The sequence below is a fragment of the Miscanthus floridulus genome, chromosome 1, assembly GCF_019320115.1.
Source record: "Miscanthus floridulus cultivar M001 chromosome 1, ASM1932011v1, whole genome shotgun sequence".
Lineage (NCBI taxonomy): Eukaryota > Viridiplantae > Streptophyta > Magnoliopsida > Poales > Poaceae > Miscanthus > Miscanthus floridulus.
Window position 1 is genome coordinate 199,891,686 of NC_089580.1, and position 18,550 is coordinate 199,910,235.

Below are 18,550 nucleotides of genomic sequence, written 5' to 3' on the forward strand. Positions count from 1 at the left end.
CTGTGTATGTGTGTGTGTCCGTGTCCCATCCGTTCAAAGCCCAAGCACCCATCGCCCATGGAGAACGGGAGAGCGGAGTTCGTAGGATTAGCCAGCTAACCGACGAGCAGATCGTAGCCGAGCACCTAAGAGCGCAAACAAACGTGGAGTTCGTGTTACTTGTGGGATTTGCAGTCTGGACTTAGACAGAGTTTCAATCCTTCGTCCGAACTAGGGAACTGGTGCTGGTGGCTGTCTGTCTTTGTACTGAGTTGAACTCTTTATTTCCATTGGTCTTAATGAAAATGGACTTGCTAGTGTCCGGATGTATGATCCAGGCGCTAGCATCCGGATGTTGTTTGCACAGAGAGCTAGCTGTAACACCCTAGGTGTTACGCTCTAAACAATTACTAAATCATGTCATGAGTATCATATTTACGTGATAATGCATGTGATGGAATAAATAGATGAAGTATTGCAACCTAAAATGATCAATAAAAATATTAAATGAGAAGCTATTTACATAATTCATGTATATCAAGTAGGGTTTAAAATCATTTTTATTGAACAAAAATACTATAGAACATATATGTGGCACTTAGCTAAAGTTTGGAGTATGAACTTTATAGATAACAATAAAATACTTGCTGTAGAAAAATAACATTGCTAGCTAGTGTTTCTAGTAGCTTAGAAATGGAACTTAAAACCAAAACTAGCTTAAAGATATAAAATTCTTAAGTTTAAAAACAGTTTGATAGCACCGGGTTTGCGAATTTATTCCGAGAAATCTAGTTAAAGATTAGTATTATGTTTTAGTTCTTAGGGGTAGTCTAATATGCTCTCTTGAGCATGGTGAAGATGGCTTGGTTCCAAGATCATTCGTTTAGTTTTTACGGGTGCTTTAAAATTCATGCACGACACATCCTCGGGATGGTTAGCGCCGTGCGCGTGGTCACCGCGCGGCCACCCCGCACCGCACACATGGCCGCGTCCCGCGCGGTCACCCCGTGCCGCCACGATGGGTCGGTCGAGCCCGCCTGGGCTTGGCCGAGGCCGGCCGCAGAGAGCCGCTGGCCCCGCGCCCTACTGCCCTGCCGCCATTGGTGCCGCCATGGCCGCGCTACGCTGCTGTCGCCTCGCCGTCGCATCCGCACCTCCCTTGCGGCTCTGCACCGCTGTCCGCCCTGCCGGTGGCCCTACCGCTGCTGCGCGCGCTTGGCGTATTTGCCGCATCGGCACATGGTTGTACCTGTTGTCGCCTCGCCCATAAAGGCGCGATAGTCGCTCGTGCGTGTCGGTCACGGATGCGTGCACGCTTGCGCGTGTGCATCCTGATCACGCCGCTCATGTCCCGCCAAGGCGAGGACAAGCTGAGCTCTGACCTACCCCTTCCCTCTCTCTTCGTTGCTGCCATGGTGGACTGAGCCGCGCCATTAAATTCGTCAAGGAGAAGTCACCATCGCCCGATTCATCGCATCACTGGCTCCGTCACCCAGCTGTCTAGCTACCTGTCCCCACCCTGCCTTGAATGGCGTCTGGTCGAGCTTTAATTTTAGAGCTTTTTCCCACCACCGTGCCAATAAGGTTGAGTCCACCTATCACCGAGGGTAGCATTCATCTGACCACCTCGGGTCAAATTGGCTGCACCGCTAGAATCGTCTCGAACCCCTCCTCGCCATGCGCACATGAGCCATACCCCTACTGTTGTTCCAACGCTGCTGACGCGGTCGTGTCCGCCGTGGCTCGTCGTTGAGCTCGCCACGCGTACGCGGTCAGCCTTGCTCGAGGCGTCTCCGGCCGAACCATCGCCTCGGGCGGGTCCTTGGTGAGTCACTGATGCTCACCCACTACCTCTACTGCTCCCTTAGCGTCGTAGCTCACCGGAACGTTGTTGTCGCCACCACAGGCTGCCTATCGACATGGAGAAGTCACCCTACTTCGTCTCCGATCTCCGAATCGCTTCCCATTGTTGCGCGTTGGCCCATAGGTGAGCATCTGTCCTTTAGATGGGTCGAGGGGGTCCCCAGTTGGCCGACGTAGCGGCCCAGTGCCGGTCAATGCTGCGCCGGCGAGCGCGGAGGCGTCGGGGACCTCCCCGATGCGAAGATGGGTTAATACGAGGGCCTTCTTGCATAAACGTTGTCTATAGAAATAGTGCGCATAGTCGTCGTGTTAATAAAGGATAGCGCGGGGGCGTTTCCGCAAAGCGCCAGTGCGCGCGGGCTTCTCTGCTGTGGGCTGGCCTCGCGTGGGCCGTGAAAGCGGGCCGCTGCGTGCGCACGCATCGCGTTGCATGGCCCATGCGCATGGGCCGCGCGGGAGATTGGTTTTTATTTTTTCTAGGAACATGTGAATGGTTTTCTAATTTAATTTCTGAGCTAAACTTTGATAATTAATATAATTTCGTGTAGGTGTCCAAAAAATGCGAAACAAATTTTGTTAGGTTCCTAAAATTATGGTCTATCTGATGGTGTATTTATTTCATACTAATATGTGTTGACATTAGGAGCTATTAAATCATTTGATGATGCTTAATAATATTAAGCTAATTATTGTAGGAATTTTTGTGGTAAATTGGTTATAGCTTTAGTCCTGAAATTTTTATGGTAGCTTCATTGTATTATTATGTGCTCACTGTAATTTTTGTAGCTTTAGAATAGACTAAGCATTAGGGTAGTTAAATGCTCTTTGTTTCAATATATATTAAATCATTAGTAGAAATAAAGATATATTGTTCATTTGTAAAGCTAGGTGTTTGTTAGTTGAACCCAATACTTTTCTTGGTAAAGATGATAGTTAGCTTAGTACCTTAGTCATTAGAGCTAGCTTAGTACCTTAGTATACGTATTCTTAGTTTAAGAGTTGTTGTTGCCTAAATGCTAAGTGTTGTATCATCATCGCATGCATGTAGAGAACGAGTTGGCGGAGATCGTGACCACCGGCGATCACGAGTTTGAGGAGATCGTCGAGGAGTATGAGGAGGAGATTCTCGTGCAGGAGGAGGTCCTAGAGCCGTCACTGACTGACTCAGCTGACACCGCGTCTGCCCAAGGCAAGCCCTGGTGCATAACCTCTATTTTATAATTCACCGTATATAAATATATTGTGCATTTACGTTATAGGAATTTTATAAAAACCACATGCATAGATACACCTGTCGTAAGAGTCTTACTAGTGCAGGTTCGAGTAGATGCCATGCTTAGGTCATCGATAGCGTGAGTAACCTGTTGGTGCTCACAATAGGGGATTATTATTACTCTCATAATAAAATAATGAAATAAAAAATGGAGACAGGGCAGGGATATGGTATGGGTATTGGTGGGTGTAACATGTCGTGTCCTGTGACCAACTGGGCTTAGCTTGGTTACATTGTGTTCTCTGTTTGTGTCGACTAAGGACCGTCAGTTGCTGTGGATGGTAGTCGGGTCACAGACTTATTATCCTAAGCACATACTTGTTTATGGGAGCGGAAAGGCTCGTTATGCTCTTTGTCGTAGGTTTTGGCTCTTTCCGGACCGACTGATTGGAGTTGGGGAAAGGTGGAGGTCGAAGCACCATATTAAGACCGGATCTCAAGTGTGGGGGCTTGGAGTCCAAGTTTGGACGGGGGCCTGGACCCCATGACAGGAGTGGAATGAGTTGGTCTTGTTTGTGCCTGTGGTACAAACGGGGTATGTGTTTCGGGGTACCCAGCTAGGATACATTGGTTCACGAATCATTGTTTCCGTGAGACGGTACGACTTGGCTATGGTCTAGCATCATAGTAAGAACTAAAAAAATGAAAAGTGGTGAAATAGTTTTGATTGCTTAACCCTTTTCTTGAAAGTAGAACATGTGTTTACCTAGAATGGTTAGCTAATGAAGTAATCATGATTGCTAATAAAACTTGACCGTAAGGATAAACTATTAGTAAAGCTTTCCATAAATAAAAAGAAAACAACGAAACCATATTGCATATCATATTCTTGAGAGTATATTGTGTACTTAGGATGTTTATTTTCATTCCGCTGTTTAATTATCGCACTTTGAACTCTGGTATTGTAATAAATAATTTATAAGAACTCTTGTTGTATGAAATGGACTAAATATTGTAATCTCGTACTCATTATGGATCCTGGCGGTAAAACGTGGATTGTTTTGAGTTCTCCCTTGGGGTGGGCTCGACAAAGCTGTCTGATGTAGCTAACTTTCAGGGTGTTTAGTGTCTAGTAAAAGACGAGCGCCTCCGAAAACGTGTTATTTCGGGTGGTTCTGCCACACTAGCGTGTCGGGCTTGCAAGCGAGCGAACCAACTGTGGGCCCGCACCGCTCCGGACGTCGCCCACGCCGCTCCGAACATCGTTCGCGCTATCAGCCGCTTCCCACACACATTGCATGTGCAAGATCCGATCTACTTTGAAATATCCAAATGCAACAGTTGCTACATAAAGAAAAGACAGATGAAACAATTGAAACAAGCGTCTGAAACACTTATGAAAACGTCTTAAAAATATTTGAAAACCATAGCAAACATATGCAACACCTAGATGAAACACTTACAAACATACGTATAAAACACCAGAAAACACTTGAAATATATGCTTACAACATACATGTATATGCAACATCCGGATCCACTTTTGCATTCGGATATACACTTAAAACATACGTGTATAGCCATTACAACATGTGCAACATCCTGATCTACTTTTGCAACATCGATATACAACGCTTGCAACTTACCTCTCAAACTTCTGAAACATTTTGAATTGTACATTTGCACATGCATCGTATCCTAGTGCGGCCTCCTCCGCCGTCTTCATCGGAGTGTCGGCGCGCCACAGCCGTAGCAGGAGGCGAGGCCAGAGGACTTCCGCGTCAGGACCCGACGCTTCTCTTGTGCTGAGAGTAGTGTTAGGAGCAGCAGGGCGGGCACGCGGAACAGGAACAGAAGCAACAGCAAGAGGAGTAGGTTGGGCGACGGAGCCAGAGTAGCGGTAGGAGCGGCGCGCGGAACAGGAGCAGTGACAGGAGCGGGGTGGGCGGCGGAGCAATGGCAAACAGTGTGGTCAACGAAAGGCATAGATGTGTAAGACGCAAGGCCATAAAGAACGTCCGGTACAACACTACCGTAATGAAGATAGGATTGCCTCGTGTCGGGGGAAAAAAAGTAGTGGTGTGTCATGTAGCATGAAAGGGAAGGTTTGAAGGAATGTACCGTGCATCCCATCCAAATCAATGAAAAGTTCCCCGCCCGTCCCCGATATTTCGTCCTCGTTTAGTCGTTTTGACAATGGATGATGGATCTATCTATATATAGGATCAGGCGCCACACGTGGGCCTATGGAGTTAGTTATCCTGCACGACAGGCGAGCTACGTGTCGGCGAGCCCGAGCAAACGCGGTCGGTCGAGTCGGGCTCGCCAAACCTCGCGTCGCCGTCGCCGTCGCCACCATGCATGAAGCACTCATGGCACTCGCTTTCAGTCGCCACCACCAGTATTCCATCCATCTCACCAGGTGTCCGGACAAGGGAGCCCGAGCCCGAGGCCGACGGTGCGGTGCGTGATCAGCCGCGTCGTCGTCGTACTGGTAGATCGTAGCTCCTAACCCTCAGTTCCAAATTATAAATTATTCCAAAAATCTCGCAGAGTCAAAACATTTTAAGTTTGATCAAAATTATAGAAAAAATATAAAAAATTATAATATTAAATAGATATACTATAAAAATATAATTAACAAAGAATACAATGATACTTAGTTAATATCATAAATGTTACTATTTTATCGTATAAGTTTAATCAAACTTGAAATGATTTAACTCTTTGGAATTTTAGGACGGCGGGAATACATGCCACTGAGGGAATACTCCCTGCTATATTCGCCAATCGCCACGAGGAGTACTATGGGCGTCGGCAAGTGGGATTGGTAGTGGGGCGGCATGCAGAGCACCAGGAGCAGCACCACAGGAGCCCTGCTTTGTTGACACGTACGTCGCCTGAGCCGTCTCGCACTCTGCAATGCAACGCAGAGAAAAAGAAAAAGAGACGCTGGCTACGTCCAGTGCCTTGGTGGCATGTCGCATTGTCATATCGTGCTAGTGGAAACTGGGCCAGAGTACGTGTTCCAGTTTTGTTCTCCTGTGATAAGACCTAAAATGAGTAACCATTACAGAACCACAACTGCACTCTGATGCCATGAACCCGGGGTTATCAACGAACGAGAGAGACACGACACGAGGGATTGGAGAGGAATGAGGAAGAGGGGATGATGGCTACTAGCCTCCAGCATGTTCGACAGGCCGTAAACGAGTGTGAGAAAAAAATTCTATTCTGATTAAAAATTTACGATCGTATACGAGCAAGCCCAGCGTGTCGAACAGGCTGCTAGTAGGCTGCCCGCCGCACCTACTCCTTATCCGGGATGGGATGGCCCTCGTCTCCGGGACACGGCGCTCTCCAATGGCCCTCGCCGGCAGGCCGATCAAAGCGCATGCAGCCGCGAAGGACATCGGGACAGCGACACGATTAACACTAGCCTGACGAATCAGGCAGTACAGGCGTACTACAGGGCAGGAGCAGTGAGAACGGAAGGAGGGAGCGACGCCTTGCTTCCATTCCCTTGCTAAAATATGCAGGCGAGGTCTGGTCAGGTACTCAGGTGGTGACCGTAAAAGGCAAGAGCGAGGTGAGTCAGCTCGCACGCATGCACAGCAATGGCAGCGTAATACAGTGTTTTTCTCTTGATCGTATCAGCCAGCCATGCAGCGCAGACACGATCAAACGTCTCCCCGTCTCCGTCTCCTTGCTCTCGATTCCCCGGTATAAAAGGCAGCGCCGCGCTCCCGCTCCGGCCGGCGCACGTCCCTCGGATCGATCTCCATGCCCGCAATAAGTTGACTCCCACCACTGCCACCGTCCATCGACGACGACTCCGGCCCACTTGTTCGTCCTCGTCCAGTCCCCCACCCCGCGCCTCCCGTGCGCCGAGGCCGAGGCACCAGCGGCCTCTGCGCAGCCACTGATCCGCTGTCCCTCCGATCCCTCGCCTCCCTCCCTCTCACTGGTGACCGCGCAGCCATGTCCGTCGCGAGGCTGGTGGCCGCCCCATTCCCTCTCGCTCCGTGCCGCGTCCGGAGGCTCCGCCCGGCCTTGCCTCCCGCGCATGCGGGCCCCCGGCCGCGGCCGCTGGTCCTGGTGCTCGCGCCTCCCGCTGCGGCGGCTGCCCGGGGCGCCGTCGTGCCCGCGCGCGCGGCGCCGGAGGACGAGGCCGTGGTCGCCGGCGAGGCCGCGGACGATGGCGACGACAGAGGGGGCGCGGAGGCGGAGGCCGCGCGGGTGGCGGTGGCGGCGCGCGCGGCGCGGAAGCAGTCGGAGCGGCGGACGTACCTGGTGGCAGCGGTCATGTCCAGCCTCGGGATCACGTCCATGGCCGCCGCCGCCGTCTACTACCGCTTCGCCTGGCAAATGGCGGTACGTCGCACGTGACGAGCCGCGCCGCGCCGCGTGCGCACCGATCCGTGTCCATCTGCCGTGTCGATTCCCACTCATGGATGCTATCCTGTGCTTGGTCAGGGGGGCGGCGAGATCCCGGTGACGGAGATGGTCGGCACCTTCGCGCTCTCGGTGGGCGCCGCGGTGAGTTCCCCGATTCGTCCTCGGCCACGCGGCACGCCCACCGCGGGCCGCGCCGTGTGGGCTGTTGAATCGATCGATCGATGGCGCGGCGTCCGGTGCGGGCGGACATAAGAGCCAAACTGAAAAAGAAAAGCAGCAGCTAAAAACATTTCGCGTCTTTGGTGGTTTGCAGGTGGGGATGGAGTTCTGGGCGCGGTGGGCGCACCGGGCGCTGTGGCACGCGTCGCTGTGGCACATGCACGAGTCCCACCACCGGCCCCGCGACGGGCCCTTCGAGCTCAACGACGTCTTCGCCATCATCAACGCCGTCCCGGCCATGTCCCTCCTCGCCTACGGCTTCTTCAACCGGGGCCTCGTCCCGGGCCTCTGCTTCGGCGCGGTGAGTCTGAGTCCCTTCCCGGTGGTCTCTCTGCCGAGTGCCGACGATTCCTTTCCTGCCGTTGCTTTCTCGCCTCTCCAACGCCAGCCGCCTCCACCTCCACTCGGAGCCGGTCCCAAAAAAGAAACATTAAAATTTGACCCAGCAGGCTGCAGGCGTGTGGAACGCGGCGTAGTAGTACATCAGAAAGGCAAATCATTCTCGCACCCGCGTCGCCGGCGCATCCACACATCGGCGTCCACGTCCACGGCCGGCGGCCGCCTAGTGGTGGCCTCTAGCGACATTGGCGCACCGGTCAAAAAGAACACTAGCTAGTACACGCGGGCACGAGATAAACAATACAAAAAATGAAAGAGGATTAGAGGAGTCTCTTCACGTACGCGAGTACGCGACCCCTCGTGGCGTTTGTTTCTGCTGTCGCGTGCGATGGCAACCAAACCAAGGCACGTGCACGCTCGGCCCGTCGGCCGGCTCTGCTCTGCTCTCTGGCCTAACCTGTCTGACGTGCCTCGGCGTTGCGTCGCTCGCAGGGGCTGGGGATCACGCTGTTCGGAATGGCCTACATGTTCGTGCACGACGGCCTCGTCCACCGCCGCTTCCCCGTCGGGCCCATCGAGAACGTGCCCTACTTCCGCCGTGTCGCCGCCGCCCATCAGGTCCGTGTCTGCTTCTGCTTCTGCCCCACCCCGATCATCCTGCCCCATCTGCCTGCCGGTGTTTGTAACTGCCGTGTTGCTGCTCCTGCCTGCAGATTCATCACATGGACAAGTTCCAGGGCGTGCCCTACGGCCTCTTCCTGGGGCCCAAGGTTAGTTTGAAGTCTGAACTGAACTGAGCTGAGCGAACCACAGCATCAGCTCGATTACGCTGATTCATTCCGTATGAACCTGAACCTGTGCACAAACTTATAATAAACAAACCATTTGATACTCGTTTAATTTGCAGGAGCTGAAGGAGGTGGGAGGGACTGAGGAGCTGGAGAAGGAGATCAAGAAGAGGATCAGGAGGAGGGAGGCCCTAGACGCCATCCAATGACCTGCTTGCTATGCAATGCTTTGGCTACTGAACCCCACTGTTTTTTGCACCTTCTCCCTCTCAGGCTCTCATATTAGATCTTGTAGCATTTTGATGTAGCCTTGATGTATATACGAGTGCTAGCGTGTGTATGTGTCTTCTTTCCTGTCAATAGAAGTGCAGATCGAGGAATAATTTCGAGTTAGGTATAAACAGGTAGCGGCAGCTAGCTCTTGCATGAAGCATGATTTGGGACGGGAGGTGGAGCACACTGCCGGTGCCGTGGGTGATGCTTACTAGCAGGCACCAGCGCCGCTGATGCTCAGTGTGTAGCAGTCTCTGGCCTCTGTATCGATTGTACAGTAACATTGTGCATTCGTGCTTCCTGCTGACAGTGACCCTTCCTTTTTTTCTTCTTCTGTCGTTTGAAGAACAGTGGCACTGAAAAACTATTCCTCGTGACTGCAACGTTTCTGAAACTATGCCAGTACGGTTTACACGAATCGACGGCTGCGGCCCCTGCACCGTGAACATCTCGTGTTTTCATCTAGCAAAACAGGGTTCCATTAGGATTCATGCCGATGGATTCACAGTGCTTGCTAGCATTAACATTGTAAACACCCAGGTTGTGCCGGACCTTGTACAGTTGTACGGTGAGCTGAGTTTGCCGCGCAGTCGCCGGTGCAACAGGACATGTGGGGGGCTCTGCCTGCAACTGACAACCGAAGCGTGAAGACAGACACGGTTGGCCGGCTGGCCGGCTGGGGACCTTCCGAATCAGGTTCCGGCGATTGGCTCGTTTAACAAACTGTGGACGCCGGACGCGACATGCATGTGCATGTGAGTATGTGACGACGGATCCTCCTCGTGATACCGTTTCTCCTTTTCGATGCCGATGAACATGGGACGAGATCTCTCGTCCATCTAATCGCAGGCAATGTCAGAGTCTGCGGCGGCGGATTGTCGGTCCACCTGGCGTGCTCGGCGCAGAGAGTTCTGAGTTGCGTTGAGGTCCTCTTAATGAGTTCAGAGTTGATTAGTAATTAGTAATACAAAGTACAGCTCGTGTATGATAGGAAAACTAAAGATCCAATCTAAAATCTCAATCCAAGTCTACAATATATAAATCCAAAAAAGGTCTCCAATTATAAATCCAAAAATGATATCAATATTTTTCAATTTCAAGTCTCCAATAAAATTTCAATTTTGGTTTGGTTGGGGTGTGCCAAGCCCTGCCAGCAGTGCAACGGCTGGGCGACACTCGAGGACCCCAATGGCAAGCCATTGTTGTGGATCCTCCCCCACAAAAAATAAATTTAATATCAAAGTGGACTCATGGTCCACGTATCAGATATTAAACTGATAAGAACAGATACTACACTTGATCTTAGCCAAAAGGCCGAGAAAGGTATGAGTTGCCTTGTAGCTATGTCCTTTCTTTTGTACACGCCTCACCAGCTCTATTTCTGTCACCGCACGGTGTGGTGCAACTCCTCAGCTCAATAGCGGATGTTAATCGCAATCCGAGGTTCGTTATTAACAAAACAAGGCCGTATTATGTATGATGTTAGGCTTAATGTTCCATTAAGCAATATTGGCCTGGTCTTGATGGGCCTTGGCCTTCTCTGTCTGTTCAATGGGCCCAAATCCAGAGCACACAGCTAACGAAGGCCCAGCCTAGAACCACCGGATTGGCTAGCGGCACAGCCGACGCCTTATCCAGCAACCGTCTTCCTCGGGGATCCCTCTTCCTCGTCCATGGCATAAGCCGCGCCCGCGTCGATCGGCTCCGTCCGCCTCCGCGCACCCCGCTCCAATGGCAGCCACGGCTGTGACCCTGCCCTGCTCGGGCACGCCCTTCCCCATCGCGACGACCGCTTCTTCCTCCTCCGCACGCCGCTGCCTGCTCCTGCCCTCCGCTCCTCCCCGCCGAGCTCTCCGCGTCGTCGCCTCCGCCGCGACCGAGGCGCCGCCCAAGGCCACGCCGCCGCCGACCTCGCCCTCCGGCATCGTGCTCGTCGACCCATCCGAGGCCCAGAGGGTGCACAGGCTCAAGGCCGTCTACGACCAGAAGGTCGTCCCGCTCATTACCCAGGAGTTCGGCTACACCAATGTCCACCAGGTGCTCGACCCTGCTCCTCGCCGCAGAAAAGGCTTGTCATTTCTCCTCGTAGCTAGGCTAATTCGTTGGCGTGGTTGTATTTTGACTTTTGAGGTGTGCGGTTGGTTCGAACGACTAGGTTCCCAAGATCGAGAAGATTGTGGTGAACTGCGGGCTGGGTGCGGATGCAGGGAACTCCAAGGGGCTGGAGGCCGCCATGAAGGACCTCGCCATGATCACCGGGCAGTGGCCCGTCAAGACCAAGGCCAGGAAGTCCGTGGCCAGCTTCAAGATCCGTGAGGGAAACACCATCGGTATCGCAGTCACCCTCCGCGGCAGGGTGAGCCCCATTCCATTGTTCATTTGGCCTCCTCAAAGCTCATACTTTATACATTCACAGTTGACAGACAGCTTGGTGCCTTGGTGTGTGAAACTAGAATTTAGTGGCAGTTTGGAATGATGCATTCTAGTACATGATCTTCTATACAAGTGGAAATTGTGAGCTTGTTTGATTGGTGTAGGCTTAATTTTTTGTCCTTGGCTGTAGATAATGTACAACTTCCTGGATAGGCTCATCAACCTTGGGCTCCCTAGGACCATGGACTTCCTGGGTGTCAGCCCCAACAGCTTCGACGGGCACGCCAACTACAGCATGGGCCTCCGTGATCAGGGCGTGTTCCCGGAGATCCCGTACGAGGTGGGAGGGAAGAAGAACGGCATGGACGTGTCCATCGTCACAAGCGCCAAGACGGACAATGAGGCCTTCAGGCTGCTCACCCTCCTCGGAATGCCGTTCTCGGAGAACATCAAGCTGGACGTGGTGATCCGGAAGAAGAGGTTGAAGCGCCACCACTTCTTGAGCAAGGGCAAGGGCAAGGGAGGAAGACGGTGAGGAGAGGAACCAACCAGCCTGCCGATGTGTTGCACACACTCTGCTCAGCTTGTTGATTGTCATCTTTTTTTGCAGAATTTGGCTTACAAATTCGATGTTGTTGTTGTTGTCTGTCAATTATGTAACTTGTGTACTTAAAAGGTCAGAAGATGGAATGGAAAAAGGCTCTGCTTTGGTCATGTGCGTTTTGCTGATTTCTTCTTGATGCATAATATGTAGTAGTCACGGCTATGCCACTGCCAAACATTGTAATTGGAGGCAGCAGTAATGTGAAATGGATTTGGCAGACGTCTTTCTCAAACTGCTTGTCTAGACTATCACTGAATTATATGATCTCTTTCGGCATCCCGGCCTCAGTAGCTACACTTTGGCAGCTCCGGTGGGCCGATGACGAGCTCCTCCACCGGGAAGGCGCACGGTTTGCCCTCCGCGCCGAGCTCTGGGCACGGCTTGGGCGAGACGTCGGAGGTGACCCCCTTGACGTTGGTGCAGTTCCACTGCAGCTCCTGGGCGTTCGGCGCGAGGCGGGCAGTGACGTTGGATATGCAGATCCCGGTGTAGGGGTCGTTGGGGATGCCCTCCATCCTGCCGGCCATGGTCACGTTCTCAGCGAACACGTCGCTGTAGTTGATGCCGGTGACCTCGGGCATGGCGTTGGGGTTGGACGTGTTGTCGGGGTGCTGCCCGTAGTTGCCGGTCATCCAGAACACCCACTTCATGGTGTGGAGGCTGAGGCCGCGAACGAAGATGTCCCTGACAAAGCCGCCCCTCCCCGCGCCGGACTTGACCCTGACAGCCGACTCCGTGTTGATGGCGACGTTGTCCTCGGCGCGCACGTCGCGGATGCCGCCGGACATCTCGCTGCCCAGCGCGATCATGGCGCTCGTGGGGGAGATGCAGGTCAGCCTCCTGATGACGATGTGCTGGCTCGGCATGTTGAACCTGATGCCGTACTCGTCCCACCCGCTCTTCACGGCGACGCAGTCGTCGCCGGAGACGATGTAGCAGTCCTCGATCTTGACATGTGAGGAAGAATCTGCACAGGCGATGAAACATCACACGGCACTCAGAATCAGAAACAGATGCTTCTCACTTCTCAGTGTCATCAAAGGAACATAGCTGAAAGCTAACTGATCATCTACCTGGGTCAATTCCATCGGTGTTAGGCGAATTCAGCGGCGCGAGAATGGTGACGCCACTGATGGTCACATTGCTGCGCAAAACAGTGGCATGGCAGGTGAGATTCACCGCTGAAACAATTTTCAGAAACCACCACTGGAACAAATGAACAATGACTTGAGACTTTCAGAGTTGAGAGCCATACGTGCAATAGGTAGGGTGGAGGTTCCAGTATGGCGCGTTGATGAAGGTGACATTGGAGATGATGATGTTATCAGAGTAGAGGAGCTCTAGGAGGTGGCCGCGGGTGGACTTGAGCTCCTTGGCATGGAACTTGTCCCACCAGACTTGCCCCTGCCCGTTGATTGTTCCATTTTTACCTGAAAATTTGTGCAGTTCATAAAACTTCTGCAGCTACCAGCTGATTTTGTCTTGGGTATAGAAGGTAGGCATATGTACTGTACCTGTGATGATGACGTCAGTGAGATTGGATCCTCCAATGAAATTGATGTACCTTGGGCCAGGCTCGTCCCTTCCTCTCCCGTAAGACGGCAGGGGAGCTATGAGGGGCCAATGGTTCATGTCCTGAACAAGATAGATGAACAGCATAGGATCACTGGATGAATGCAAATGGTGCAAATAAGATGTATGCGACAATAGCAGAACAAAATTAACCAGTATGTGTGCACTATACTAAACTAACATTTTTTTTCAAAAAATAAAGGAAAAGAAACAGTTTTGTCTCTTTCTTTCAGCATCACAAGTCATACTTGGCAAGACCTCAAAACAGATCATATCAAAACTACTCGATCTTTTGAGAAACGGTCGTCCATATTAAGAATCTGGTTGATCAAAAGCTGTACTACAAGTATTCAATAGCCAGTTAGCCACCAGCTTCTCCTTTCTGTGTTGCAACCACTGCCAAGTACAGAGTCGGGATACATATTTAAGAGCCACCTTTGGTAGACAAAAAAGTAATTACTACAATTTTTTTTCTGAAAGAGTTATAATTAGTTTTTGTGTACTAAACTCCAAACTTGCGACTGTTTTGGATTATTGATCAATGCTGCACAAGCACCATTAAAGTTTCTATTGCCCTTTCTTACGTTACTCAGACTACATTAACTTGATGAAACGTTTTGGATTCTCAATAAATGATACACCACAAACAAACATTTCCATTTTCATGCCTTCTATGCAGATCTGCAGGCTATGCACTCTGCCAAACCAACGTAGATGCAGTGACAGTGATGTTCACCAGTCACCAAAACCATGCAAAAGACCCAGAGAGGAATCATGGAATGGAACCATGGCATTCATCACGGAAATTCAAGAGCACAAGGATACTCTGGGGTGCATGTCATGTGCATAGCCGCATAGGGGTATGGCAGATTGCCAGTGGCTTGCTTGGAAAAGACGGGTTCAGGGTCCCCCAGGGCAAAAGTCATTGTCCCTAGCGAAAAAGAGACCGGCCTACGCAAACGGGACGTGTCCCGTGATGAACTGAAGCCATGTTTGTGAGCGGTGTTCGAGGGTCCCACATGTCATACTAAACTACCGCATGGTCACGGCCCCCCTAATGCGCCATTACGAGGGCGGTTCCTCGGCTAAACGCGGCGGCGTAACCACGGCGGGGGACGGCAGGCCGGCGCGGCGAGCGAAATGGCGGGACGACCGGAGGAGGATGGGGTTGGGGGCCTTCTCATCACTCACCTGGGACGCGAGGATCTCGGCGCCCTCGTCGAGGTACAGGGTGAAGCAGCTGGTGAGGTTGAAGGGCCCCGTGAGCCACTTCCCCGGCGGCACCACCAGCGCCGCGCCACCGTCGCGCGCGCACCGCGACAGGTCCGCCACCGCCCTGGCGAACGCCGCCGTGTTGAGCGTCCTCCCGTCCCCCACCGCGCCGTACTCCGTGACCTTCGCCACGTGCTTCCGGCATCCAGGCCCCCCGGACGACGCGCCTGCGCGCGCGCACGACGCCGCCAGCAGCAGCGAAGCCGCCCACAGCGCCACCGCCACCTGCAAAGAGAAACAGCACGAATAATGCCGCTTGATCAGTGACTGACCAAACTAACCCCAAAACATCACGGCTGTTGATCCATCGTCATCGAAGAAACAGCGCGGGGAGGGAATTATTACAGGGCGGAGAGATCTTCCCGGTGTCATCGCGCGAGCTTCTCTTCTCCCCCGACGCCGAGCGAATTAGGTGGCCATTGCGGAAGCGGTGGAGCCTGCTTATAGCGAGCCCCAGGCCGAGAGGAGGCCGAGACTGGCGGGAGAGAATTACGGATTTGCCCCTGCTGCCATAAATCCCACGGCCACAAACGTGGCAAGTGCTGAACTGCTGATGAAACGGCAGCGCGCATGGGCCCGGTCCACGGCGCGAGCTCACCGTGGACGCTGACCGGCAGCTGGCTCACAGGCCTATGGACCTGTTGCACGGAGGCTCGTACGGCACGGATTGATGTCACGGCGGATCGCGGCCTCGTTATGAGTTGCCTTGCAAGGGGAAGTGACAGAGGGAGGGAGGGAACAGGAGAGTGCGCGCGTGAGGAAGCTGAGGAGTGCAAGCCATCTTGTGAGATGTTTTGGGGTATTTGGTTGCCTTTCAATGTGATGAACTGACGATATCTTGCCTCTTTTTGCTTGCGCAATTGAGTGAAAAGAATTGGAGCAGTTGTTGTGTATGGAGGTGGAGGGTGCAGCGAATCGATCGACATTCGTTGCATGCGCCGTGATCTCTGTGAGCGAGCAAGAGTATTTTGTTAAATTTAAAAGTCCAAAATACTTCTCTCAAATATAGTCTATGCCTCACTAAATTATCATTTGATTTAGTTTACTTCCTTTACAATTATTTTAGTTGGTCCAATTTATCCCTCGAACAGAATTTGTCTTTTTTCCCTACACATTCAAGTTAATTTTTAATTTCAAGTTTTATGAGGGGATAGCTAGCACCATAATTTATGATCAGAAATATGTCATAAATTTATATCATTAATTATATCTTGACCTGTTAGGACATATAATATAAATTAACACTAAAAATACAAAACTATGTTAAGAATAATGATATAAAATTAACAATGTATTTTTTTAAAAAAAGTTATGCTGTTCACTATCACTTCACAGTTTTCGGAATCAAAACACAACCGAAAAAAGGCGAATCTTTTGTAAGGTTGGTACGACTAAAATAAATGTTGGTTTAGGGGTTATTTGGATGTAAGCGAGACTTGGAGGTAGTAATTTAGACTCTTTTTCAAAAAGAAAAGTGATTAGTGAAAATATAGAAGTTGAGAAAATTCCTTGAATCAAAACAATTCATAGCCACAGGGTTAAATATTCAAAGGCGTGCGATTTAAGTGTTAAAATTTGTGAGGGATTCGATGCCAAGTATTGATTTCTCTCATGTGAAGTAGGGCGGCGGACAAGAGATGCAATAGATGTGTGAGGCGTTGTAGAGGGCGCTTTCAGCGTAAAATGTGGGAGTGCCGGGCGCACCATCGCGTGGTGCCAAGCATTGAAAGACCGCGTAAGCGAAAACTTTTGACGTTTTTTAGTTATATAAAGATTTTCGTTGTTTATTGTGTAATTCAACGTCTCAAATACCAAATGGCAGTGGATAAAGAGACACATGACTTAACTAAGTGTACACTGTAAAGGCCATATATTTCGGTATGCTTCTTTTGTTTTTTCTATTTCCTTTTACTTTTGTTGACATTAGCAGCTAATAACTTTGTGATATGCTTGTGTGAAGGAGAAATTTTCAAAGAGTTAAATGCACTTGCGGGCCGTGAACTTGTAAGCGCGTGTCACATAGTTTCATGAACTTTAAAAATGCACTTTGAACCTCTAAATTTGTTAAGTGGTGCACTGCAGGTCCATACCAGCCATGTGGCATCTTTTTTTTTCTGAGATGACACGCTGATGTGGCATGTATTTTTCATTTAACGCCTCATATTTATTTTTCTTATTAAAAATAGACCCGTCCTTTCTTGGCCCGTCCGCGTCCGCATCATTCGCCGGCTTCGCCAGATTCCGGCAGGACCCGTCGACTTCTTGCCACCACGGTTCTTCTTCGTCCTCACTCCCCACACCTCATCCTTGATTGTCGCAGCCACAAATTTCATCTCGTCCTAGCTCTCTTCCTCCTTTCTCGCGGACGCCGTGGCCTTCGCGATGGAGCTCCTGCTGCTCCGCTTGCGGCACACAATCAGCGGCTTCCCCTGCTTCGGCTCATGGAGCATCGCCGCCGAGGTGCACGTCAAGGGAGTCCACGAGCACGCGCCCCGGCGAGCTGCTCGGCTTCGACGCGCTGGCCGGCATGCACGCCTCGGATGACATGCTACCCGATGGCACGCACGTCGTCAAGCAGGGGACACGAGTAGCAGCAGTGGCGCACGGCAAGCCATGGTAGGTCCAGGGCGGGGCTCACCACGCTGAGGTTGGCGGCTCTTGGGGCCGGCAAGCCACAGCGGATCCACGGCGGGGCTTGCCACGCCGAAGTTGACGGCGATGCTTCTCAGGCCGATGCAACACAGGTCCGCGCGCGATGAACCCCTGCCTCGTCTCCGTCGCCTAGCGTCCCTATCGTAGGCGCATCAGCTCGACGTCCTTGGTCCCGCGCAGCGCCGCTCGCCAATCACGTCAGCTCGACGTCCCCGGCATCGGCGAGCTTCGCCCCGAACACCGCCGAGTCGACGCCGCTCACGCGCTGCGTCGAAGTCGAAGCCCTGCGACCGGAGGAATGCCACGGACTGGGCGACGTGTCGGCCGCGATGGATTTCGAAGTCCACCTCCTAGGTGCGCTCGCAGGCTACTGTTGCGGTTGTGGAGGCGATCGATGCCGGGCCATTACTCGACGCAACAGCCGCGGGACAGGCCATGCACGGTGGCCATCATCGATGTGCTGGACGGGCCATAGCGTTCGCCGCGGGGCTGAAGCCATTCTGCACTATCTACTCGTCGTTCCTGCAGCGCGGGTACGACCCACTAGTAGAGAAACGACATTTGATCCCGCCTTGAAATTTGGCTTTAGTCCCGGTATTTTTCGTGCCCGGGACTAGAGAGACCTTTAGTCCCAGTTTGTAGATCCAACCGGGACTAAAGGTCCCTGCCCAATGACTACTGCGGCAGACTTTTGCTGTAGGGGACTTTTAGTCCTGGTTGAAGCTACCAACCGGGACTAAAGGTTAACTTTTACTCCCGGTTGGTCCCTTCAACCGGGAATAAAAGTCTACTCCCGGCTGGAGGCTCCGTCCAGGACTAGAAAGGGACCTTTAGCCCCGGTTGCTTTCTCCAACCGGGACTAAAGCTTGAAACTGTAACAGGCAGTCTTTTGAGCTGACACTGACAGGGTGCTGTCCCCTGCTTGCATTTGTTGTCGTGCTTTAGTCCCGGTTTATACTTGCATTTGCTTGCATTTATATTTGCATTTGCTTGCATTTGTTGCCG

The 18,550-nt window shown here is 51.9% G+C and overlaps 3 protein-coding genes and 1 non-coding gene across 4 annotated transcripts; 2 read left to right on the top strand and 2 right to left on the bottom strand.

The window, feature by feature from the left end:
- Positions 1-6,363: 6,363 nt before the first annotated feature.
- On the top strand, positions 6,364-9,607 carry LOC136509058 (beta-carotene hydroxylase 2, chloroplastic-like). Its single transcript, XM_066503862.1, has 7 exons — positions 6,364-6,644; positions 6,717-7,429; positions 7,532-7,594; positions 7,767-7,973; positions 8,504-8,629; positions 8,725-8,781; positions 8,919-9,607. Exons 2-7 carry the CDS (start codon positions 7,037-7,039, stop codon positions 9,006-9,008), a joined length of 936 nt encoding a protein of 311 aa, XP_066359959.1. The 5' UTR covers positions 6,364-6,644; positions 6,717-7,036; the 3' UTR covers positions 9,009-9,607.
- A 595-nt stretch (positions 9,608-10,202) lies between these two features.
- LOC136511479 (U2 spliceosomal RNA) lies at positions 10,203-10,399 on the bottom strand. Its single transcript, XR_010772730.1, has one exon. It is a non-coding gene; the product is annotated as a U2 spliceosomal RNA (small nuclear RNA).
- Positions 10,400-10,697: 298 nt separating this feature from the next.
- LOC136450143 (large ribosomal subunit protein uL5c-like) lies at positions 10,698-12,159 on the top strand. The gene is made up of 3 exons (XM_066450481.1): positions 10,698-11,109; positions 11,228-11,428; positions 11,636-12,159. Exons 1-3 carry the CDS (start codon positions 10,804-10,806, stop codon positions 11,978-11,980), a joined length of 852 nt encoding a protein of 283 aa, XP_066306578.1. The 5' UTR covers positions 10,698-10,803; the 3' UTR covers positions 11,981-12,159.
- An 86-nt stretch (positions 12,160-12,245) lies between these two features.
- On the bottom strand, positions 12,246-15,394 carry LOC136450139 (probable polygalacturonase). The gene is made up of 6 exons (XM_066450465.1): positions 15,239-15,394; positions 14,813-15,118; positions 13,564-13,684; positions 13,305-13,479; positions 13,123-13,193; positions 12,246-13,016 (listed from the first exon to the last, which is right to left on the bottom strand). Exons 1-6 carry the CDS (start codon positions 15,263-15,265, stop codon positions 12,334-12,336), a joined length of 1,383 nt encoding a protein of 460 aa, XP_066306562.1. The 5' UTR covers positions 15,266-15,394; the 3' UTR covers positions 12,246-12,333.
- Between the last annotated feature and the right edge of the window lie 3,156 nt (positions 15,395-18,550).